Raw genomic sequence first — 24,669 nt, forward strand, 5'->3', positions numbered from 1 at the left:
TGCCCCTGGGACCGTGGCTCCTCAGAGGCCACCCTGGTCAGCAATATCAAGATGCAATAAGTAAGAGCCAGGGGCAGTAAGAGGAAAGCGGTGTTAGGTGCCTGAGTGTGTGCACGAATATCCACCCTGGACTTTCTCCTCCCACCCACCCTGGGAGAGGCAGGGCTCAGTCCAGGGCTCTCTGCACTGGGGCCTGTCTCCCCTAGACCCAGGCTGCCCCAGCCAACGTGGGACAACTCCACCTTGCCTTTCTTGGATCCTTTCCTTACCCTGATGGTGTAATTGGCCAAGTCTGGCTTGAAGTCTCTGCCCAGATCCTGAACTTTGTCAAAGAAGCGAGAGAGGCTCTGGGGAGAGGAAGAGGAAGGAGTCAGAGAGCCCAGCAGGGGCGCAGGAAGGGGAAGGGGCAGAGGCTGTGCAGAGGGATTTACTGCTTTCTGGGACCTGCTGGAGGCACTTACCTGGCTGCTGACTCCAGAGGGCCGGGTCCAGGAGGCGAAGGGCTCCTCTGTGGGAACAGGACACAGTTCACTGGTTGGGAGGTTGTGTGTGTGTGTTGAGAATGGAGTCTGGGGTCAAGTCAGGCCAGGTACCTTTATACTCGGCAGTCATTTGGTTATTCTGGAGCCCGAGTTTGGGAGTCAAGCCTTGGTGGCAGTGGCATGTGTATATTTCATCAGTGTAGACGTAGGAGGTGGGATCCAGCCTTGGTCAGGTCCCCTCTCCTGTGTGTGCCTCAGCCCCCTCTTCGTGGTATTAGCCCTCCCTCCCTCCATTGTGTGAGATGATGCCACCTGGTGATGGCATATCCTGGAGTGGAGGGTCCAGAGGGGACCATGGAAGAATGGACAGGCCTGATGTGAAGCACGTGAACCCCTACAATGTACGCGTGTGACAGTATTGAAACACTTTTTTCCCAGTCAATAATTAGCAGCCTCGGAGCCCCAGGGAACCTCCCCTTGAACAGCCAGCTCCTTCCCTGTCATAGTCCATATCTTTTCATATGTAGTTTCAAAGAGGTGGATGCCTGGCCCAGCAGGGGACCCCAGCACTCATTCTGCTTGGTTGGTGTGGGTGCCTGAGAGTCTGTGATCAGATGTTTTGAGTGAGGGCCTCTAGGATGAGGAATCTGAGCTCCGTACGTTGACAAATGGTGTTGTTAGGGCCATTGGGTGACCCAGGTATCGGCTTCCAGCCAGGTCTGCAACGGCATTTATAGCCACCGACGGTGTTGAGGCAGTGGGTGGTATTGTGGCATGGGTTTTGCTTCAGGGAACATTCATTCACATCTGGGGACAAAGGAAGAAGATCAGGTCTTGCACAGCCTACCTCAGGCCTCCCCTTGACTCACCATACCCACTTCCCAATCTTCTTCCCCAGGACCCCACCTTTATCGAAAGTGCTGCCACCTGGTGATCTTGAACTTCAATCGGAAATAGCCTTATTGTGGCTTCCACCAAAGACGAGTGCATCAGAGGCCATGGTAACCAGACTGTTTATGGCCAGTGAAACAGAAGCCAGGAGGGAAACTGAGTCATGGGAACTGGTCTCCCTCTCAATGGACTCATTCCTGCTCCCTCCTCAGCCCTTGCTGGGGAGATTCAGAAGTGGCACCTCCCTCTACTTTGCTTGCATGAGATAGATGAGGAATGTTTGGGGGTACTCTTAGGGCCAGGGGGCTCTGCAGAGGAACCCCAGGTCCAGAAGGCTCCTGCCCTGTGCTGTACTCTCTGGCCAGGTGAATCCTCAGGCAGGACCTTAGGGGGCCCTTGGCCTCATAGGAATCAAAATCTCCAGCCTCCTTGGGCTGTGTGACCTGCCTGCATGGAAACCCAGTGTTATGGACTGAACTGTTTCTTTCTAAAATCTGTGTTGTAAAGCCTAACCTCTGTGCCTGTGGTTATAATCCCATTTGGAAATGGTGGTCTTTGTTTCATTAATGAGGTAGGATTAGTGTAGGGTATGTCTTGAGTCAATCTTTTTTGAGATATAACCCATTGCTGTGGCATTGATTCCAACTCAAAGTGACCCTATAGATTAGACTACAACTGCTCCATGGGGGTTTATAAGGCTGTAAATCTTTAGGAAAGCAGGCTGCCAGTATTTCTCCCACAGAGCGGCTGGCAGATTTGATCCACCAACCTTTTGGTTAGCAGTCAAGTGCTTTAACTGGTGCACCACCAGGGCTCCTTATTTTGAGATATATAAAGGAGATTAAAGAAGGAAGCAAAAGGAGGAGAAATGAGCAAGAGAGATGCCAAGCCACTTGGAGATCTCTATGGAACCAGGAAGCAGAAGCTGAAGAGACAAGGATTTTCCCCCAAAGCTGTCAGAGAGAGAAAGCCTTCCCCTAGAGCTGGCACTCTGAATTTGGATTCTAGTCTCCTTTACTGTGAGAAAATAAACTTTCTTTTGTTAAAGCCACCCCTTTGGTATTACTGTTATAGCAGTACTGGATAACTAAGACAGGCATCAAGCCTCAGTGGCAGCGGCACTTATATTTCCTGACTGCAGGTGCAGCGGGTGGAGCTGTGGCACCCATGCTGCCTGAAGGTGCACCTGTTCATGTCTGGGGACCCAAGAAGAGGGTCAGGCACTGTCCAGCCTGGGTCAGGTTCCTTCTCCTCTGAGTGCCTCACCCCATTCTTCCTGGTATTGGTCCCCACCCCCAGCCCTGGGGTGAGTTGATGCCACCTAGTGATGGCACATCCTTGAGTAGTAGACTCGGTGGGGATCAAGGGGGCATAGACAGGCCTGACACGCAGCACTTAGGCCCGTACATTGTACACGTGTGACAGTATTGAAACACTTTCCTCCCAGTCAATAATTAGCTGCTGTCTGGGGACCCCACGGAACCTCCCCCTGGACACCCAGCTCCATCCCTGGCATCCTCCATATTTTTCATATCTAGTTTCAAAGGTGTTGAGGTCTGGCCCAGCAGGGGACCCCAGCACTCATTCTGCTTGGTTGGTGTGGGTGCCCTGGAATCTGTGATCAGATATTTTGACTGAGGGTTTCTAGGAGGAGGGATTTGAGCTCTGTACCTTCACAAATGGTGTCAGGGACCCAGGTATTGGCTTCAAGCCAGGTCTGCAGCGGCGTTTATAGCCACCCAGGGTGTTGAGGCAGTAGGTGGTGTTGTGGCAGAAGATCAGGCCCTGCCCAGCCTGCCTCAGGCCTCCCCTTGACTCACCACACCTACTTCCCCATCTTCTTACAGTCCAGAGCCCAGGGCCACACCATTATTGAAAGTTCTGCCACATGGTGACCTTCAACTTCAGTCCCAAAGCACCTTATGGTGGCCTCTACACAAGATGAATGCAGCAGGGACCATCATCCCTAGACCCAGTTTATGAGCAGTGAAATCCAAGCTAGGGGGAATTCGATTCTTGGAAGCTGGACTTCCTCTGGACCCTCTCTTGCTCCCTCCCCAGCCCTGGCTGGGGAGAACCACAAGTGGCACCTCTGTCTACTTTGCTTGCATGAGACAGTTGAGGAAGATCTGGGGGATGCTCTCAGGGGTTGGGGGGCTTCTAGAGGGGAACCCCATTTACAGAAGGCCCCTGCCCTGTGTTGGGACCTTCTGGTAAGTCAAGTCCTTGGGCAGGTTCTTAGCAGGGCCTTGGCATTATAGGAATCTGAGAATCTTCTCCAGCCTCCTTGGGCTGTGTTCCCTGCCTCCATCCATAGCAGTGTTCCAGCTCAGCCTCACACATGTCTTCCGGGGCCTCTACCTGTGCACTGCTTCAGGTCTTCTGGTTTGAACTCAAAGCTGAGAGGGCACTGGCAGGTGTAGCTGCCCTTTGTGTTGATGCAGACGCCTGGGCTTTTACAGAGTCTGCGGTTTTGCTGACACTCGTCCACGTCTGCAAGGGGAAGGAGAGGATGGGGGAGACCTGCAGCTGTGGGCAGCCTTTGGGGCTGCCGACGGGCATGCTTCCTGGAGCAGAAGCATCTATAAGGCTGTCTCCTCCCCACAAGTTGGCCTTTTCTGATTCACACAGAGGTGTCTGTGGGCAAATACGGCAGCCTACATGCTCCCCTCTCCAGATCTGGCCGAAATGTTCAAGTCCTCCCCATCTGCCAGCTCTGGCCCCTTTGCCCCCTCGTCAGCCCCAGTACGGTGGTGATGGGGGGACCCTGGCTTCTTGTGTCCTGGAACCAGGCTGGAAATGTTGCTTCCCCCAGCAGACTTTTCTTGGCTCCCAATGATGACCTTTGAGCTGATTCCTCAGTGGAGCTGCTCTGTGGCCAAGCTCCCCTCACAATCCCAGCCATCCTATCTGGTTAGCACTCTCTCATCCACACCAACTCTGAAAGTCCAGCTCCCAGGAGAAAGACCATGGCTCACATCCTAGCCAGGATGATATGGGCAGACTGCCTCTGTACATGGGCACCCTGGGGCCAAGAAGGTGCCTGATTCCCTCAACGGCACCCTGTGGCCTTGGCAGGAAGTGGGTGGGTGAGAACCTTGTCTGAGTGGAGAATCCATATCTCACCCTCGCCTCCCACCAGTGGGGCTCAGCCTCATCTTTTGTCTCGTGTGGTCTGGCCCCCACACATCTGGTTGACCTCCTGGGATGGAATCAGCCCGGGAAATGGCGCTGAAAACGTGCTCTCTGAGGTCTGGCCCAGGCAGAGCCTCTGCCTCACCCAGCTCTCAAGGTGGGGTGGGGGTCAGCTTCACACACAGCCCTCCCCCAAGTAGCCACCTGAGTTGCCTCTCAGGCTCATGAGCCAAAATTATTTGGGAGGGTCAGGGCAGAGCCTTGGTTAGAGAAATGGGCACAGGCTGAGCATGAATGAGAATGGGGTGCCAGCAGGCTCTTCTCCCGACAGGGGCTGTTGGCCAGGGGAGAGTGGATCTGCCCTTAATTCTACTATGTCCCGTGTTTTCAGACGATGGCCCCGGGGTCCATAATAGCCCAGGGGTCAGAGTGGGTCCTGAGCATGGCTGAGCGCTGGAGGCCCAGAGAGGGAGGCACGTGTGGGCAGATGGGACTGGCAGTCCAGCCCTGGCAGTCAGGATGATGGTGAAGAGGATGGATTTTGTGCTGGAACATACCATATGGCAAGGCCCTTCAATATTTTGAAAGCCATCCCTTTTGTTTTATGCACATAAGGTGTCAGATGGGTAGAGAGCTGTTTAGAGCTTTTGGAACTGGCCCTCTGATGCCTGGGAGAAGGTCTATGGAGAGAGAGTGAGACCCTGAGTCTCATGCTTGTCACAGGCCACATGGGCTGTGACACGGTGGACGTGCCCTCCAGTGTGGCCAAGGACAGAGTGCAGAGGGTTGAGGCCCTGGTGGAGCATAGAGAGGGATCGGGTCTTCAGGCCACAGGCCCTGCTCCAGGCCAGCAGGATCCTCTCCCAGTCACCTCGTCTTGAGGTCTATAGAAGTCCCTCTCCTACCTGACCCCTGGCCATGCATATATGTGCATGAGACCCTCTCAGATCTAGCCTGTGTCTAACACGTCAACAGTAACCACCCCTTTCACATGCATGTGGCAGGCTTGAAGCAGTGGGTGGGAGGCCCCAGCAGCCTGGGCATATGGAAAGGGGTCCATGACCATCGTGTGCAGTTGCTCATGTTGTTCACTGTACAGAGGGGAAAAGTGGGAGCTGGATACCAGCCCACCCTCTATTCCCCAAAGACGTCTGTGTCTGCCTGGTACAGAGGGGTCTTTTCCTAATTCATGAAGGCATTGTCGTCTGGCCCAGACACATCGTGTGGGGCCCTGTCCACCCACAGGTGTCAGTGTGTGGATCAGCAGTGCTGTGTCCTTGTTTCCGGCATACAGACTCTGCCCTGTCCCCTCCTCCCTCCCACCAGGGAGGCTCCCCACCTGCTCACAGTAAAGGAGGGAAGGGGCTGAGACCAGGGCCAAGGGCTCCTTGCTCTGTGCAGGGAGGGTCTGCTGGGCCCTCCTCAGAGTCCTCTCTGGGGGTGTGTCTCCCCTCCACCCTTTGTTCAGCTGCCCCCCCCCGCCATGCTGTCTGGACTCTGCCCTGACTCCCTCTCTCTGGGTGAGCTGTGACTCCTGTCTGCTCACTGCTGACTCCCACCTGCCGTGCGGATGCCTGAAGCCCCTTCCCCCACCTAGCCAGGTCCTCCTGGAAAATGGGTGCAGCCTGAACCTCGGCCTCCAGCAAGACACCCTGGAGATGGCTTTTTCAGCCATCACTGATAAGGCACTTTCTGTGAGCCAGGTGCTGTGAAGCCCTTTTGTGATCTTATTTACCTTCCCTACAATGCTACCCTTGTCTGCTCCCCTTTTCACATGAGTAAACTGAGGCTTAGAGTAGCAAAGTAACTTGCTCAAGGTCACACAGGTAACAAGGCAAGGCTGCTTTTGTTTTTATCTTTAAAAGATAGGTACTTTCTCCCCATCTCTCTCTCTTTTTCACCGAAAATTACAATGATATTATCCCATCTAAAACGTGAACATGCTTTATGAGTAAGTATCCTGGCCAATGTCACACACAGCTGTCAGGTGGCAAAGCCAGGATTTGGACCCAGGCACCTGGTCCTAGGGTCTGTGCCTGCGCCTGTCACACCACCTGCCTCTGTGCTGGTGGGGCAGGCCTACAGCACATCTGTTTCCTCTCACACAAAGAAGCACATGTGTAGCCATGTTCCTGCCCCTAGAGGCTGAAGGAGCAGCTCTGGGGGAGGGGGAGATGGAGAATGGTGGGAGTTCTTACCTTGACACGTGTTCTCCCTCTCATCCCTGAACGTTTTCCCCCCAGAAGCGAGCTCGTATCCTGGGATGCACGTGCAGTAGTAACTCCCCTCCACGTTTTGGCAGTCAGCAAAATTTCCACAGGACACTTCCGTGGGTGTTCCACACTCGTTGATGTCTGGGACACAAAAGGGAAAAGAGTCACCTCAGGGAAGACACCCCACCCCCACCTGACTCCCCAGCATAGGGCCTGACCATTAATCGATGTCTTTTGGAAAGAATAAGACCCAGGTTGCATTGTTGTGGCTGGGCTGTGGCTTGAGTGAGCCATTCCTGAAGGCTACTTAATTGGCTCTGCTCAGTTCAGCCTACTGGTTGGCACTCTAGATTTGGACACAGTGGGCAGTGCCAAGGTGGGGGATGAGTGGGAAGCTCTGCACCTCCCTTCCCAATTCTCAAAGGAGAAACTGTGGCACTCGTGGTGGTCCAGCTCCTCTCTAGGAAGTCATGTTTATTTAGTTCTTACCTTTCCAACTTGAAATCTTTTTTCCTTTCTCTTTTTTTTTGCTCTTGATGATTGTCATGGATTGAATTATGTCCCCCCCAAAATGTGTGTATCAACTTGGTTAGGCCACTATTCCTTGTATTGTGTGGTCGTCCTCCATGTTGGGAACATAATTTTATATTAAAGATGATTAGGGTGGGCTTGTAAAAATCTTACCCAGGTCACATCCCTGATCCAATGTAAAGAGAGCTTCCCTGGGGTATAGTCTGCACCACATTTTATTTCTTAAGAGATAATAAAAAGGAAAGGGAACTGAGCAGAGACGGGGGACATCATATCACCAAGAAAGCAGTGTTGGGAATAGAGCGTGTCCTTTGGACCCGGGGTTCCTGCAAGGAGAAGCTCCTAGTACAGGAGAAGATTGATGAGAAGGCCAACAGAGAGAGGTAACACTCTGAATTTGAACTTTTAGCCTACTTTACTATGAAGAAATAAATTTCTTTTTGTTAAAGCCATCCTTCCACTTGTAGTATTTCTGTTATAGCAGCACTAGATAACTAAGAGAAAGATGGTCCTGAGATCAAGAGCTGAGGTGCGCAACCACCACCATATCTCTTTCTGGCATGGGTGATGCCCCACAATCTTTGGTGAACCCTTCCACCACCCCAAGCCTCTGTACCATCACAGGACTCCGCAGGGCTGGTGATGTTCTCCCCAAGTGGAGAGCTGAATCCTGGGTCACAGCGACAGGTGGTGCCACTGTCACATGTGGAGTTTGGGGGACACCAAGAAGCACAAGAGGCTGTGGGGACAGAAACCATGGTCAGAAGTTGAGGGGTGAGAAGGGGCTGGGTGGGAAGGGTGGTCCCAGAGGAGGGAGTGCTGGGGATGCGGGAGAGCCGTGAGCCTCATCTTCCCAGGCTGAGGGTGTGGGGTGGGAGTTCGGGCCCCTCCCCAGGCTTGGGCTGTGGCAGCATTGCTTCTGCAGACTCACCACTGGGTGCACCCCCCTCACCTGTCTGGGATCCGGCTCCTGACAGTGTCAGCAAGAGGCAGAGTGCTGGAACAGAGGGAGGGGATTCAAGAGACACATTTGAGGGAAGGGGGCTTCTGAACCCATAGGCTGGGGCCCTGTCCTTGCTCAAGGATAGAGTGAGCAACCCCTCCTCGGGAACTGGGTGGGTGTCAAGAAGTGCAGGATGGTGAAGGGGCCTGAGTCTGCAGTCACCTGCTCCTCTGCCCTGTGGGCTGTGTGGGCGGTGATTCAGAACATAGACTGGAGTTAGGTCAAATCCAGGACCCTGGGCTGGTTTCCTCACCTCTCTGTCCCTCCATTTACCCTTCCATGGAACAGGGATGATGACGGGGCCCAGTTCCTACAGTATCGTGAGAATCAGCCACAAGAATGCTGCCCAGTGTGATTTCAGTGTCCACAATTATTATAAAGGAAGGGTTGACTGCAAACCAGGTATTCTCTGATCTCTCCCACCCTAGCTCTGAGATGCTCCCTCCCTTCCTTGTAGGTACACCCACAACACACTCATTCACTCCATTGGCCCCGATGTCCCATCTCAGGACCCAGTGGTGACATTTTGCCTGAACTCTTGGCACACAGGAAGATGCTGTAGGGTCGTGGTAAAGGCCCCCACTCCTGCTGCTAAGGGGATCCCCACTCTCAGAATGTGTCCTTTGGGAATCCTCCTCAGGTCATTGTAGGTTTTGGAGGAGGTGGGCCTCTCTGCCATTCACCAAAGAGACAGATAAGGAAATAGAGATGGTCAGAGAATAAAGGGAGTAGGTGGAGAGAGACAGTGGAAGAGAGAGACATGGAGAGATGAAGAGAGCCATGAACAGTGAGAGTCAGAGTTAAGACAGTGATAGAGATGGAGTTAGAGGGAAGGAGAAATCGGAAACCCACAGAAAGAGAGAGACAGAGACGGGGGAGAGTGCACTGTGAGACAGAGAGATAGGGAGATAAACAGAAGGACAAAGAGAGAAACAGAGATAGAATTATAAAGGGAAGCAGAAGGGAAGGTGGAGAGGGAGGAAGACGCCTCAGCAGCAGAAGAGGAGTGAAAAGGCCTTGAAGCAGGGTTTGGGGGAGACAGCTTTTGTCTCCTAGGTTGTACAATCAACACAACACCAAAACCCCCATGCGTCCTCATGGATTTGGATTGATTCATGGTTCACACTCAGAGCCTTATCTTCCACTCCCTCCCTGTTCATTCTTCAGAATCCACACTCCACTCACTCTGGAATATTTTTCATGCCTGTGACTTTTCTCACCCTGTCCTTTCCTCATGAAAGTCCCTCTTCTCCTGTGCCCCCAAGATTCATCACCTCAAAGCTGAGCTCAATTGCCATCTCCTCTGTTGAGCAGCAATAGTAGAAGTTGGAAATTATTCTTGTTGCCGCAGACATGACCACCGATGGTGACAGGGCTGCCTGTGTTGGGGCCTTGAGGTTCACCCACCAGGGGCTTAGACCAGTGGGATAGGCTCGTATGGTGGAGAGGAGGCACTGGGTGGGAGGAGGTGGCACATTCTTTGTCAAGTCAGAGGCTCCTTCTGATGTCAGGACACCAGTAACCATCATGGCCACCTGCCTACTTCTGAGTCCTGTTCTAACACTTGTTGCACGTCTTCAGCAATTTATTGCATTCTCTGTGTCTCAGGTTTCTCATCCATAAAATGTGAAGAATAAGAGGACGTACCTCATTGTGTTGTTGAGAAGGTAAATAAGTAAACATATGTTAGATGCTAAGTACAATACACATCTGATAGTAAGTCTTGTTTAATAAATTAAACTTAAGCTTCCATCATCATCATCATCAGTGTAGTAACATTGGTCAGTATCTATCTTCTTTTCATTTATCTATTAATATTTTGGAAACCCTGGTGGCATAGTGGTTAAGTGCTATAGCTGCCGACCAAAGGGTTGGCAGTTTGAATCCTCCAGGTGCTCCTTGGAAACTCTATTGGGCAGCTCAACTCTGTCCTACAGTGTTGCTATGAGTTGGTATCAACTCCACTGCTCTGGGTTTGGTTTTTTGGTTTTTGGTAATTTTTGGCATGAATTTGTAGCCAACTAACATTTTCTAAATCCTCTCATCTAGCTTGGTATTCTGAACTTCTTGAAGTATTTCTTTTAACCTCTACTGGCTGTGCTTCTATTTTCTGCATTGGGGCACCCAGCGCAGGGAGGAGGATAAAGTGAGTCTTAATGCTCCATGGGCATGAATAAAGTCACTCAGTATTTTGAGTAAATTATATATGCATACCTAAACATTTCAGTGTCTTGAAGAAACTAATTTCACTTTCCATTTCTTTTAAATCAGCACAGCATTTAGTACAACAGAGCATCAAAATGGTACCAGCTTTAAAAAATCCACGATCCACAAATGAGATGATTAAAAAATATTACTATTTTCATAAAAACCAGGAAACAAATAAGCTTCAGCTAGGTCACCAGAAAAGGAGCATCTACTAGATGTCAAGTATTATCTAAGCACCCAAGAGAATAAAAACTAATCAGAATGAAGCTGACCTTGCTGATACCAGTTTTTACCAGTTCAAGGTTATTGTCCTTCAAACCCTTCCAAGATCCACACAAAACCTATGAGTAAATGAGGGTGTTTTTCTTAGCACTTTCGACTTTTCAGAAAGTTCAGTTATCTAATCTTATTACAGAATTTGTATAGGTGTTAAAATAAGAAATTCCTACTAAGCCCTAGTGGTGCAGTGGTTAAAGTGATTGACTACAAACCGAAAGGTTGGCGGTTCGAAACTACCAGTGGCTCCACAGGCAGATGTGGCAGTCTGCTCCTGTAGAGATTTACAGCCTCGGAAACCCTATGGGGTTGCTATGAGTTGGAATCAGCTCAACAGCAGTGGGTTTATTAAGTCGTGAAGTTTGGCCTAGGAATCAGTTTCACCATCTCCTTCCTTTAAGAACTTGATATAAATGAACTAACATCTTCTTAAAATTTGTTCCTTCCTCTCCCTTATGGAAATGGTGGGAAAACAATCCAGGAATCAAGCAAAGGAGAGAAAAGATTCTCAGAGTAGATAAAGAGCTCCCAGATCCTTCGAGCATCTTTCGCTGTTGTCATAATTTACCTACCTGGCAGCATCCTTAGATTCCTGCTGATGATGATGCAGAGGCCAACAAACCCAGCACAGAAGACTTCATTTTGGTCTGTGGGATTCACACAGACTTCTTTTTTAAGTATGACTCATGAACTAGATGAAGTAATTTAGGAAACAGCTGACTGGATGCTTTCTTCCCCCTAATATGCCCATGGTTCCCAGAACCCACAATTCTACTGTTGAGTATTTGTTTAGCATTGCCGGTATTTGTACTGAAAGCCTCCTTGAGGGGGGTTCTTAACCTTTTTGTTAAAGGAAGATGCGATCTTGTGTAATAGAAGCCTTCCTCAAAATGGAGCCATTCTACTGGTCTTTGGGTCTCTGCGTAGTCCTTGCAACAGTCTTATTTGTTCAGAATTAACAGACTTGTCTATTTTTAAGTTTTTATGTTGAAGTAAATATAGATTCATAAGAATTTGCAAAAAATAGTACAGGGAGGACCTGTGTGCCCTTCACTTAGTTTCCTCCAAAGAAAATGAGATTTTACAAAATTACAGTACAATACTAAAACTGGGAATTTAACATTGGTACAATGTGTGTGTAGTTCTGAGTCACTTTATTACATGTATAGGTTCCTATATCAACGCAATCAAGATATACATAACTATTCCATCATCACATCAATCTGCTCATGCTACCTGTATTAATTTTCTGCTGCTGTAACAAATTACTGTACAAGAAAACCAAAAAAAGCAAACTTGTTGCCGTTGAGTTGATTCTGACTCATGGCGACCCTGTAGAACAAAGTCGAACTGCCCCATAGGGTTTCAAAGGAGCAGCTAGTGAATTCAGACTACTGAACTTTTTAGTAGCTGAGCTCGTAACTGCTGTGCCGCCAGGGCTACCGCACGTTGGGTGAATTAAAACAGCAGAGATTTATTCCCTCACAGTTCTAGAGTCTAAATTCCAAATCAAGGCTTTGGTAGGACCATGCTTCCTCTGAAGGCTTTCGGGGAGAATCCTTCCTTTGTGTCTTTTAGCTTTGCGGGCTCGAGGAGTTTCCTGGTTGGTGGCTGCATAACTTCAATCTCTGCTTCCATCTCCACATGGTCTTTTCCTCTGTGTCTGTGTCTTCTCCTCTTCCTTCTACAAGAACACTTGTCATTGGATTTAGGGCCCACCTGATAAGCCCGGATGATTCCATTTTGAGATTAATTGCATCTGAAATTTTATTTTCAAAATACAGTCACATTCACAGGTTGCGGGTGGAGTTATCTTTTTGGGGCAGGATCACCATTCAACCCACTACACTACTACTTTATAATAACATCACCCCCTTCTTTTTCAATATCTCTGGGCTCTGGCAGCCACTAGTCTGTTTTCTATCTCTATAATTTTGTTATTTCAAGAAGGATTTAAATGCTAAAGTTATACACATTTTGGAGAGAATGAAACGGTCTTGATTTCCTTTTTGAAGTTTTCTTTGTTGGTTGTAAAAATGGCATGGGGGCAGTGTCTGACCTCCTCTAACTTTACAAAGGGGAAGGAAAACCCAAATCAACAGCCCAAGGCTAATTCCTATGAGGTAGATGTCAGACATGCCTCCTCTCTCCACCATCTTTACCAATTCTGACACCAACCCTCCCTCCCACAGCACTCTGTACTGGGTTCAATAATTCATTGCAATGGCCACACAGAACTCACAGGCCATACACACAATTATGGGCTTTATTAGGGAAGTAACAGTTGCAATTCAGGCTCAGGAACACTCAGGATACAGCTCTTCCATCGGGATAGTCTTTTCCCAGCCGTCCTCGCAAGCACGCCTCTCCCTTGCCCTCAGACTCTGCCTAAAGGCTCTCTCCATGGATGGGGAAGCCCACCCTGCTGTCTCCTGCTGCTGCATCTCTCCTTCGTTGTTGGTGGTATCTCTTCTCTTTCCAGCCTCTGGGGTGGCTCACTTCAAGCCCAGTGGGATGGGAAAACTGACCAATCCTTTGGGTAGGCCACAGTTACCCTATTACACAGCCCTGCCCAATCACCTGGGTGGCAGTTACAAGACCATGGCTAGAAAGGCCATACACAAAAGTAATTAATCACACGACATTGGTGTGTTTTTGTATGTTGATCTTGTATCCGGCTACTCTGCTGAATATTTCTATTAGTTTCAGTAGCTTTCTTGTGGAATCTTTGGGGTTCTCTATGTATAGCATCATATCATCTGTGAATAGGGATAGTTTTACTTCTTCCTTTCCAATTGGATGCCTTTTATTTCTTTTTCTTCCCATATTGCTCTAGTTAGGACTTCCAGCACGAGGTTAAAAAGGAGTGGTGTTAAAAGGGCATCTTGTTTTGTTTTGGTTCTCAGGGGGAACGCTTTCAGCCTCTCTCCATTGAGAATGATGTTGGCTGTTGGTTTTGTATGTTGTTGTTAGGTGCCTTTGAGTTGATTGCAACTTATAGAGGCTCTATGTTCCACAAAATGAAACCCTGCCTGGTCCTGCGCCATCCTTACAATTGTTGCTTTGCTTGAGTCCATTGTTGCAGCCACCATGTCAATCCATCTTGTTAAGAGCCTTCCTCTTTTCCACTGATCCTATACTTTACCAAGAATGATGTCCTTCTCCAGGGACTGATCCCTCCTGACAACATGTCCAAAATATGTAAGACGTGATCTTGCCATCCTTGCTTCTAAGGAATATTCTGGTTGTACTTCTTCCAAGACAGATTTGTTCATTCTTTAGGCAGTCCATGGTATATTCAATATTCTTTGCCAACACCACAATTCAAAGGCGTCAACTCTTCTTTGATCTTCCGTATTTGTTGTACAGCTTTCACATGCATATGATGCAATTTGAAAATACCATGGCTTGGGTCAGGTGTGCCTTAGTCTTCAAGGTGACATCTTTGCTTTTCAACACTTTAAAGACATCTTATGCAGCAGATTTGCCCAATGCAATGTGTCTTTTGATTTCTTGACTGCTGCTTCCAAGGGTGTTGATTGTGGATCCAAGTAAATGAAATTCTTGACAATTTCAATCTTTTCTGTTTATCATGATGTGGCTTATTTGTCCAGTTGTGAAGATTTTTTTTTTTTTTTATGTTGAGTTGCAATCCATACTGAAGGCTGTGGTCTTTGATCTTCATCAGTAAGTGCTTCAAGTGCACTTCACTTTTAGAAAGCAAGGTTATGTCATCTGCATAACACAGGTTGTTAATGAACCTTGGTGGCGTAGTGGTTAAGAGCTATGGCTGCTAACCATAAAGATCAGCAGTTTGAATCCATCAAGCCCTCCTTGGAAACCCTATGGGGCAGTTCTACACTGTCCTATAGGGTCACTATGAGTTCAAATTGACTCAATGACAAAGGGTTTTGGTTTTCCATAGATGCCATTTATTATGTTGAGGAACTTACCTTCTATTCCTATTTTATTGAGATTTTTATCTGGAATGGGTGTTGGACTTTATCAAATGACTTTTCTTCATCAGTTGAGATGATCATGTAATTTTTTTCTTTTGTTCTATTTATATAGCAGATTATGTTGATTGATTTTCTAAAACTGAACCATCCTTGCCTATCTGGTATGAATCCCACTTGGTCATGGTGTATTATTTTTTTGATATGATACTGAATTCTATTGGTTAGAATTTTGTTGAGAAATTTTGCAACTATATTCATGAGAGATATTCATCTGTAACTTTCTTCTTTTTTATGTGGTGTATTTGCCTGGCTTTGGTATCAGAGTTTTGCTGGCTTCATAGAATGAATTTGGGAGTATTCCTTCCTTTTCTATGTTCTGAAATAGTTTGAGTAGTACTGGTGTGAGCTCTTTTCTGAATGCTTCTTATAATTCTCCAGTGAAGCCATCTGGCCGGTGTTTTTTTTGGGAGGGAAGAGGCAGTTTTCTTTATTAACTCTTCAATATCTTTTCTTGTTATGGATCTGTTCAGATTTTCTATCTCATTTTGTGTTAGTTTCATAGGTAGTGTGTTTCTAGAAATTTTCCATTTCCTTAGGTTATCAAATTTGTTGAAGTACATTTTTTTTCATAGTTGTCTGTTATGATCCTTTTTTATTTCAGTTGGGTCTGTTGTAATGTCCCCCATCTTATTTCTTATTTGGTGAATTTCTTTCTCTTCTGCTTTTCTTTTTTCAGTTTGGCAAATGGTTTGTCGATTTTGTTGGCCTTTCCAAAGAACAAAATTTTGATCTTGTTGATTCTATTATTTTTGTGTTCTCTATTTCATTTATCTCTACTCTAATCTTTATTATTTCCTTTCTTCTGGTGCCTTTGGGTTTCTTTTGCTGTTTCTTTCTATTTGTTCGATTTGTAGGGCTAATATTTTTATTTTGGCTCATTATTTTTGATGTGTGCTTTTATTGCTATAAATTGACCTCTGGAACATAGCCTTTGCTGTGTCCCAAAGGTTTCGGGATGAAGTGTTTTCATTCTTATTTGATTCCAGGAGTTTTCTGATTCTGTCTTTGATTTCTTCTATTACAAAGCTGTTTTTAAGCAAAGTCATTCCGTTTCCATGTGTTTGATTTTTTTCCCTTGCTCTTCCTGTTACTGATTTCTACTTTCGTGGCATTGTGATCAGAGAGAATCTTTTGTATTATTTTGATGTTTTGGATTTTATTGAGGGTTGGTTTGTGGCCTAAAGTGTGGTCTGTTTTGAACAATGTTCCATGTACACTGGAAAAGAAAGTATACTTAGCTGCTGTTGAGTGGAGTGTTCTATATATGTCTATGGGTCAAGTTGGTTGATAAGGCCTTTAGATCTTCTGTATCTTTGTTGAGTTTCTTTCTAAGTTCTGTCCTTTACTGAGAGTGGTGTGTTGAAGTCTCCTACTATTATTGTGGAACTGTCTGTTTCTCTTTTCAGTGCTGTTAGAATTTGTTTTATGTATTTTGAAGCTCTGTTGTTGGGTGTGTAGATTTTTTTTTAAGGTTATGTCTTCATGATGGATTGTCCTTGTCTTTTATGGTGGATTTTGCCTTAAAGTCTTTTTTATCTGAGATTAGTTTTGCCACTTCTACTCTTTTGGTTACTGTTTGCTTGATATATTTTTTTCATCCTTTGATTTTTAATAAGTTTATGTCTCTGTTTCTGAGGTGTGTCTCTTGTAGACAGCATGTTGATGGGTTGTGTTTTTTAAATCATTCTGCCACTCTCTGTCTCTTTACAGGTGCCTTTAAGTCATTTACATTCTGTGTTATTATCGATAGGAATGAGTCTATTGCTGTCATATTGTGGTGGTTTTTTTGTGTGTGGTGCTGACATTTTCTTTGTTCCTCTTACTTTTCTGTGCTGAGTTCCTTTTGAGTTTTGGATTTTCTTTTCATTTCTTTCATTATTATAGATTTTGTGTTTAATGAGTCTTTATGTTTTTCTTCTTTTTTATCTTGATGAGCAGGTTTGTTAACATTTTTTGTGGTTACCTTAACATTTACCCTTATCTTCCTAAGTTTAAATCAGTCTTTTATTATTTGATATTACCTTGACTTCCTCTCCATTTGAAAGTTCTATACCTTCACCATTTATCCCCCCTTTTATTGTTTTGACACTGTCATCATTTACAGATTGTTGACACTGGTTCCCTGTTTTAAATCTTTTAGCTTTGTTTTATAATTGACAGTTCTTTACCTAGGTTGGTGTCTGGCTGATGCTGTCCTATGTCCTAGACTCACGTTATTTTTGGTTCTGTAACCAAAGGACTCCCTTTAACATTTCTTTTAAGTTTGGTTTAGTTTTTACAATTTCCCTTAATTTCTATTTTTCTGAAAATGTCCTAATTTTGCCACCATATTTGAGAGAGGGTTTTGCAGGGTATATTGTTCTTGGTTGGCAGTTTTTTCTTTCACGGTTTTATATATGTCATTGGTTTTGAGTTTTTTTCCCATTGCCTTCTTGTCTGCATAGTTTCTGCTGAGTTATCAGAGTTTAGTCTTATTGTTTCACCTTCATCTGTGGCTTTTTGTTTTCCTCAAGCTGCCCTCAGGATTCTCTCTTTGTGTTTGGTTTTGTCAAGTGTGATTATAATAATATGCCTTAGTGATTTTCTTTTGCGGTCTATTCTATAGAGGTTCATTGAGCTTCTTGGATGGTCAGCTTTTCATCTTTCATGATATTTGGGAAGTTTTCTGCCAGCAAATTGTCAACAGCCTTCTCTGTGTTTCCCGTTTTCTTCCACTGTTCTCGAACTCTGATCACACACAAATTTTTGCTTTTGATTGTGTCTCACATAATTCTTAGGTTTGCAAATGGAATCTTTAGTATAAGACACAGTATGACTCTTTATTTATGTAGATCCTCTTTGATTTCCTTTATCAGCATTTTGTAGTCTTCCAGCATACTCATCCTGTACAAGTTTTCATATTTATACCTAAGTATTTCATTTCCTTGAGAGATTATAAACATATTATATTTTTAATTTTTGTTTCCTTACATTTATTATTAGTATATAAAATATTAGTGATTTTTGTATGTTGATCTTATATCCTGTGACTTTGCTGAAGTCACTTGTTAGTTTTAGGATGGTTATTAAAGTTTTTTTGGTACATTTCTTGGTATAGTCTAAGTAGATTATCTTGTCAGATTTTATCTCTTCCTTTCTGATCTATTTTGTTTCCATTTTTTCCCTTTTACACTAGCTAGGACTTCCAATACTATGTTGAATAACAGTGACAAGAACAGCCATTTGTGCCTAGTTCCCAATCTTAGGAAAAAAGCATTCAGTCTTTCACCACAAAGTATGTTGGCTATAGGTCTTATTTTTGTAGATGTTCTTTACTGAGTAAAGGATATTTTCCCATATTTCTAGTTTTCTGAGAGTTTTTATCATGAATGAGTATTGAATTTTGTCATTTTCCCCCCCTTTAGCCTGTTGATATGGTAGACTACATTGACTGATTTTCAAGTATTAAAATAGCCTGGTATTGCTGAAAAAACCTCACTTGGTTATGGTGTATAATTCTTCTTATGTATTTCTTAATACTATTTGTATTAATGTCAGCTTGTCATACTGTGGTTGCTTGTGTTTTGCTGTGATTCTACAAGCTGTGCCACCAGTATTTCAAATATCAGCAGTGTCACCCATGGTTACAGGCTAGGAAGAAGAGCCTGGTGACCTACTTTTGAAGAAATTAGCCAGTGAAAACCTTGTGAATAGCAGTGGAATATTTTCTGGTACAGTGCCAGAAGATGGACCCCTCAGGTTGGAAGGCACTCAAAACACAACTGTGGAAGAGCTGCCTCCTCAAAGTAGTTGTTGTTGTTAAGTGTTGTCGAGTTGGTTCTGACTGAGAGTGACACTACGTACAAAAGAATGAAAAACTGCCCAGTGCTGCACCAGCCTCACAGTCATTGTTATGCTTGAGCCCATGGTTGCAGCCACCATGTCAATCCATCTCATTGACGGTCTTCCTCTTATTCGTTGACCCCCTACTTTACCAAGCATGATGTCCTTCTCCAGGGACTGATCCCTCCTGATAACATGTCCAAGTATGTGAGACGAAATCTTGCCATCCTTGCTTCTAATATACTGGCTGTACTTCTTCCAAGACAGATTTGTTTTTTCTTTTGGCAGTCTATGGTGTATTCAATATTTGTCACAAACACCATAACTCAAAGGTATTAACTCTCCTTTGATCTTCCTTATTCATTGTCTAGCTTTCACAGGCATGTGAGTGGTTGAAAATACCATGCTTTGGGTCAGTGAACCTTAGTCCTCAAAATGACATCTTTGCTTTTTAATACTTTAAACAGATTTTTTTTTTTTTTAGACCTATGGTAGCATTACGGACTGGATTGAAAATTAGAATATATGGTGTGAGCCATAACCTAGACAGCATTGTACTCCAGAATAGATCTTGACATTTTCTTTCTGACAGAGAGTAAAATGCCATTCCTCTTCAAGTTGTCATTCCTGGCATAGTAGACCAGGATTGTCCAATTCGAAATGGCCAATACCAGTCCATTTCAGCTCACTAATGCCTAGGGTATCGATGTTTATGCATTCCATTTCATTTTTGATTATTTCCAATTTTCCTAGATTCATACTTTGTATATTCCACATTTGGGTTAGTAATGGATATTTCCAGCTGTTTCTTCTCATTTTGAGTGGTGCCACATCAGCAAATGAAGGTCCCGAGAGCTTGACTCCATGCATGTCATTAAGGTCAACTCTGCTTTGAGAAGGCAGCTCTTCCTCAGTCATATTTTGAGCGCCTTCCAACCTGCCGGGCTCATCTTCTGGCACTATATCATACAGTGTTCTGCTGTTATTCACAAGGTTTTCACTGGCTAATTTTTCTCAGAAGTAGACTGCTGGGCCCTCCTTCCTAGTCTGTCTTAGCCTGGTAGCTCAGCTGAAACCTGTCTGCCTTTGGTGGCCTTGTGGGCATTTGAATATTGGTGGCATAGCATCCAGCAGAACAGCAACACACAAGCCCCCACAGTGTGGCAAACTGACAGACATGTGGGACCAAAGATGAAGAAATTGAAGATTTTTACCAACTTCTGCAGTCTGAAATTGATCAAACATGCAATCAGGATGAGTTGATAATTACTGGCGATAGAAATGCAAAAGTTGGAAACAAAGAAGAAGGACTGGTGTTTGGAAAGTGTGGTCTTACCGATAGAAACAATGCTGGAGATCACATGATAGAATTTTGCAAGACCAACAACTTCTTTGTTGCAAACGCCTTTTTTGACCAACATAAATGGTGACTATACACCTTGCCAGATAGAATAGATAGGAATCAAATAGACTATGTTTGTGGAAAGAGATGATGGAAAAGCTCAATATCATCTGTCAGAACAGGGTCTGACTGCAGAACAGACCGTCAATTACTCATGTGCAAGTTCAAGTTGAAACTGAAGCAAATTAGAATAAGTCCATGTGAGCCAAAGTACAAATCTTAAGTATATCCCACCTGAATTTAGGGACCATCTCAAGAATAGATTTGAGCACTAATGACTGAAGACCAGACGAGTTGTGGAATGACATCAAAAGACACCATGAAGAAAGCGAGAGGTCATTGAAATGACAGGAAAGAAAGAAAACACGAAAGTGGATGTCAGAAGAGACTCTGAAACGTGGTCTTGTACCTTGAGTAGGTAAAGCAAAAGGAAGAGATGATGAAGTAAAAAAACTGAACAGAAGATTTCAAGGGTGGCTCGAGAAGACAAAATAAAGAATGATAATGATATGTGCAAAGAGTTGGAGACAGAAAACCAAAAGGGAAGAACACAATCAGCATTTCTCAAGCTGAAAGAACTGAAATAAAAATTCAAGCATCCAGTTGCAATATTGAAGGATTCTACAGGGAAAATATTGAACAACACAGGAAGCACTAAAAGAAGAGAGAAGGAATACACAGAGTCATTATTAGCAAAAAGAATTGGTCAGCATTCAACCATTTCCAGAGGTAGCATATGATCAGAAACCAATGGTACTGAAGGAAGAAGTCCAAGCCTCACTGAAGGCATTGGCAAAAAACGGCTCCAGGAACTGAAAGACTATCAACTGAGATGTTTTAACAAACAGATGCAGGGTTGGAAGCACTCAGTCATCTATGCCAAGAAATCTGGAAGACAGTTGCCTGGCCAACTGACTGAAAGAGATCCATATTTATACTTCTTCCCAAGAAAGGTGATCCAATAGAATGTGGAAATTATTGAACAATGTCATTAATATCAAACACAAGTAAAATTTCACTGAAGATCATTCAAAAGTGGCTGCAGCAATAGATCAACAGAGAACTGCCAGAAACTCAAGCTGATTCAGAAGAGGACATTGAGTGAGGAATATCATTGCTGATGACAGATGGATCCTGGCTGAAAGCAGAGAATTCCAGAAAGATATTTACCTGTGTTTTATTGACTACAAAAAGGCATTTGACTGTGTGGATTATAACAAATTATGGATAACATTGAGAAGAATGGGAATTCCAGAACACTTAGTTGTGCTCATGAGGAATCTGTACATAGATCACGAGGCCGTCATTCGAACACAACAAGGGAATATTGCATGGTATGAGGTCAGGAAATGTGTGTATCAGGGTTGTATTCTTTCACCATACTTGTTCAATCTGTATGCTGAGCAAATAATCCAAGAAGCTGGACTCTATGAAGAAGAACCAGGCATCAAGTTTGGAGGAAGATGCATTAACAACCTGAGTTATGCAGATGACACAACCTTGCTTGCTGAAGATGAAGAGAACTTGAAGCACTTACTGATGAAGATCAAAGACCACAGCCTTCAGTATGGATTACACCTCAACAAAAAGAAAACAAAAATCCTCACAACTGGACCAATAAGCAAGATGATGATAAACAGAGAAAAGACTGAAGTTGTCAAGGATTTCATTTTACTTGAATCCACAATCAACATCCATAAAAGCAGCAGTCAAGAGATCAAAAGACACATTGCATTGGGCAAATCTGCTGCAAAAGACCTTTTTAAAGTGTTGAAAAGCAAAGAGGCTACCTACCTTAAAGACTAAGGTGCACCTGACCCAAGTCATGGCATTTTCAATCGCCTCATATGTATGTGAAAGCTGGACAATGAATAAGGAAGTCCAAAGAAGAATTGATGCCTTTGAATTGTGATGTTGGTGTAGAATATTGAATATACCATATTGAACATACCATGGACTGCCAAAAGGAGGAGCAAATCGGTCTTAAAAGAAATACAGTCAGAAGGCTGTTTAGAATCAAGGATGGTGACACTACATCTCACATACTTTGGACATGTTATCAGGAGAGATCAGTCCCTGGAGAAGGACATCATGCTTGGTAGAGGGTCAGCAAAAAAGAGGAAGACCCTGAATGAGATGGATTGACACAGTGGCTGCAACAATGGGCTCAAGAATAATAACGATCGTGAGGACGGAGCTGGACTGGGCAGTGTTTTGTCATGTTGTACATAGGGTTGCTATGAGTTGGAAGTGACTTGACAGCTCCTAACAACAGCACCATAACCTAAAGAGATCTTTTGCAGCAGATTCGCCCTAGGCAATTCATCATTTGATTTCCTGACTGCTGTTTCCACAGGCATTGATTGGGGATCCAGGTAAAAGGAAATCCTGGACAGCTTCAGTCTTTTCTCCATTTATCATGATGTTGCTTATTGGTCCATTTGTTAGGATTTTTTTTTCTTTATGTTGAGGTGTAATCTATACTGAAGATGGTGGTCTTTGATCTTCGTCAGTATGTGCTTCAAGTCCTCTTCACTTTCAACAAGCAAAGTTGTATCATCTGCATACTGCACGTTATTAATGAGTCTTCCTCCAATCTCGATGCCGCATTCTTCTTCATATTGTCCAGCTTGTATGATTATTTGCTCAGTATACAGATTGAATAAGTATGATGAAAGAATACAACCATGAGGAAAACCTTTCTTGACTTTAAATCACACAGTATTCCCTTGTTTTATTTAAACTGTCTCTTGCTGTACGTACAGGTTCCCATGAGCATAACTCGGTGCTCTGCAATTCCCATTATTCTTAATATTATCCATAATTTGTTACGATACATTCAGTTGAATGCCTTTGCATAGTCAATAAAAGAGAGGTAAACATCTATCTGGTATTCTCTGCTTTCAGCCAAATTCCATCTGATGTCAGCAATGATATCCCTTGTTCATGTCCTGTTCAGAATCTGGCTTGAATTTCTGGCAGCTCCCTGTTGATGTACTGGTGCAAACACTTTTGAATTACCTTTAGCAAAATTTTGCTTGCGTGTGATATTAATAATATTGTTTGATAATTTCCACATTTCTGTTGGATCATCTTTCTTTGGAATGGTTACAGACATGAATCTCTTCTATTGAGTTGGCCAGGTAGCTGTCTCCTAAATTTCTTGGCAGAGATGATTATCTACCTCCACTGCTGCATTTGTTCATTGAAACATCTCAATTGGTGTTCTGTCAATTCCTGGAGCCTTGTTTTTTGCCAATGCCTTCAGTGCAGTTTGGACCTCTTTCTTTCGTATCATTGATTTTTGATCGTATGGTACCTCCTGAAATGGTTGAATGTTAACCAACTCTTTTTGGTACAGTGACTCTATATTCCTTCCATCTTCTTTTGATGTTTCCTACATAATTTAATATTTTCCTTGTAGAATCCTTCAATAGTGCAACTCGAGGCTTGAATTTTTTCTTCAGTTCTTTCAGCTTTAGAAATGCTGACTGTGTTCTTCCCTTTTGATTTTCTATCTCCAGATCTTCCATATTTCACTATAATACTTTACTTTGTGTTTTTGTGTCACCCTTTGACATTTTCTGTTTGACTCTTTTACTTCTTCATTTCTTCCATTTGCTTTAGCTACTCTATGCTCAAGGGCAAGTTTCAGAATCTTTTCTGGCATTCATTTTGGTCTTTTCTTTCTTTCCTGTCTTTTTAATGACCTCTTGCTTTCTTCATGTATGTTGTCTTTGATGTCATTCCACAACTCGTGTGATCTTCAGTCATTAGTGTTCAGTGTGTTGAATCTATTTTTGAGACTATTTCTAAATTCAGGTGGGATATAGTCAAGGTTGTACTTGGGCTCTTGGTCACTTATTTTAATTTTTCAGCTTCAAATTGAAGTTGTTGTTAGGTGCGGCTGAGTCAGTGTCAAAAGAGAGTCTGAAAGTTGCTCTTGAATGTCAAATAACTAAAGCGACTAGAAAAAATGAAGTAATAGAGATGAATAGAAGATTTCAAAGGGAGGCTTGAGAAGATAAAGTTAAGTAGTATAGTGAAATGTGCAAAGACCTGGAGTTAGGAAACCAAAAGGGAAGAATATGCCCTGCATTTTGAAAGCTGAAAGAACTGTAGAGGATATTCAAGACTTGAGTTGCAATATTCAAGATTTCTACAGGGAAAATGTTAAACAACTCAGGAAGCATCAAAAGAAGATTGAAGGAATACACAGAGTCACTATATCAAAAAGAATTAGTCAATGTTCAACCATTTCAGGAGGTAGAATATGATGAAGAACCTGTCATACTGAAGAAAGAATTCCAAGCTGCACTGAAAGCATTGGCAATGAACAAGGCTCCGGGAACTGATGGAATACCAATTGAGATGTCTCAACAAATGGATGCAGAGCTGGAAGTGCTCACTCATCTATGCAAGAAATTTGGAAGACAACTAACTGACCAATTGACTGGAAAGATCCACATTTGTGTCCTTTCCAAAGAAAGGTGGTCCAATGGAATGTGGAAATTATTGAGCTATATTAATATCACAGGCAAGTAAAATTTTGCTGTAGATCATTCAAAAGCCGTTGTAGCAGCACATTGACAGGGAAATACCAGAAATTCAAGCCAGGTTAAGAAGAGCATGTGGAATGAGGAATATCATTGCTGATGTCAGATGGATTCTGGCTGAAAGCAGAGAA

General features: G+C 44.1%; 1 protein-coding gene across 5 annotated transcripts in view; it reads right to left on the reverse strand.

The window, feature by feature from the left end:
• The window catches only part of ADGRE2 (adhesion G protein-coupled receptor E2), a 79,220-nt gene extending 67,665 nt beyond the window's left edge, over positions 1–11,555 (reverse strand). The window contains exons 1-8 of one of the 5 annotated variants that reach the window (XM_064280830.1): positions 11,312–11,555; positions 8,205–8,249; positions 7,869–7,991; positions 6,707–6,862; positions 3,735–3,866; positions 1,143–1,289; positions 462–508; positions 270–347 (exon numbers count right to left, since the gene is read on the reverse strand). In XM_064280830.1, coding sequence (XP_064136900.1) covers positions 270–347; positions 462–508; positions 1,143–1,289; positions 3,735–3,866; positions 6,707–6,862; positions 7,869–7,991; positions 8,205–8,249; positions 11,312–11,321 — 738 coding nt within the window. In that variant the 5' untranslated portion in view covers positions 11,322–11,555. Of the gene's footprint in view, positions 1–269; positions 348–461; positions 509–593; positions 1,092–1,142; positions 1,290–3,734; positions 3,867–6,706; positions 6,863–7,868; positions 7,992–8,204; positions 8,250–11,311 lie in introns of those variants that run through there. The other 4 variants (XM_064280827.1, XM_064280828.1, XM_023552311.2 and 1 more) reach the window with 4 other exon arrangements.
• Between the last annotated feature and the right edge of the window lie 13,114 nt (positions 11,556–24,669).

Source organism: Loxodonta africana, chromosome 3 (assembly GCF_030014295.1).
Source record: "Loxodonta africana isolate mLoxAfr1 chromosome 3, mLoxAfr1.hap2, whole genome shotgun sequence".
Lineage (NCBI taxonomy): Eukaryota > Metazoa > Chordata > Mammalia > Proboscidea > Elephantidae > Loxodonta > Loxodonta africana.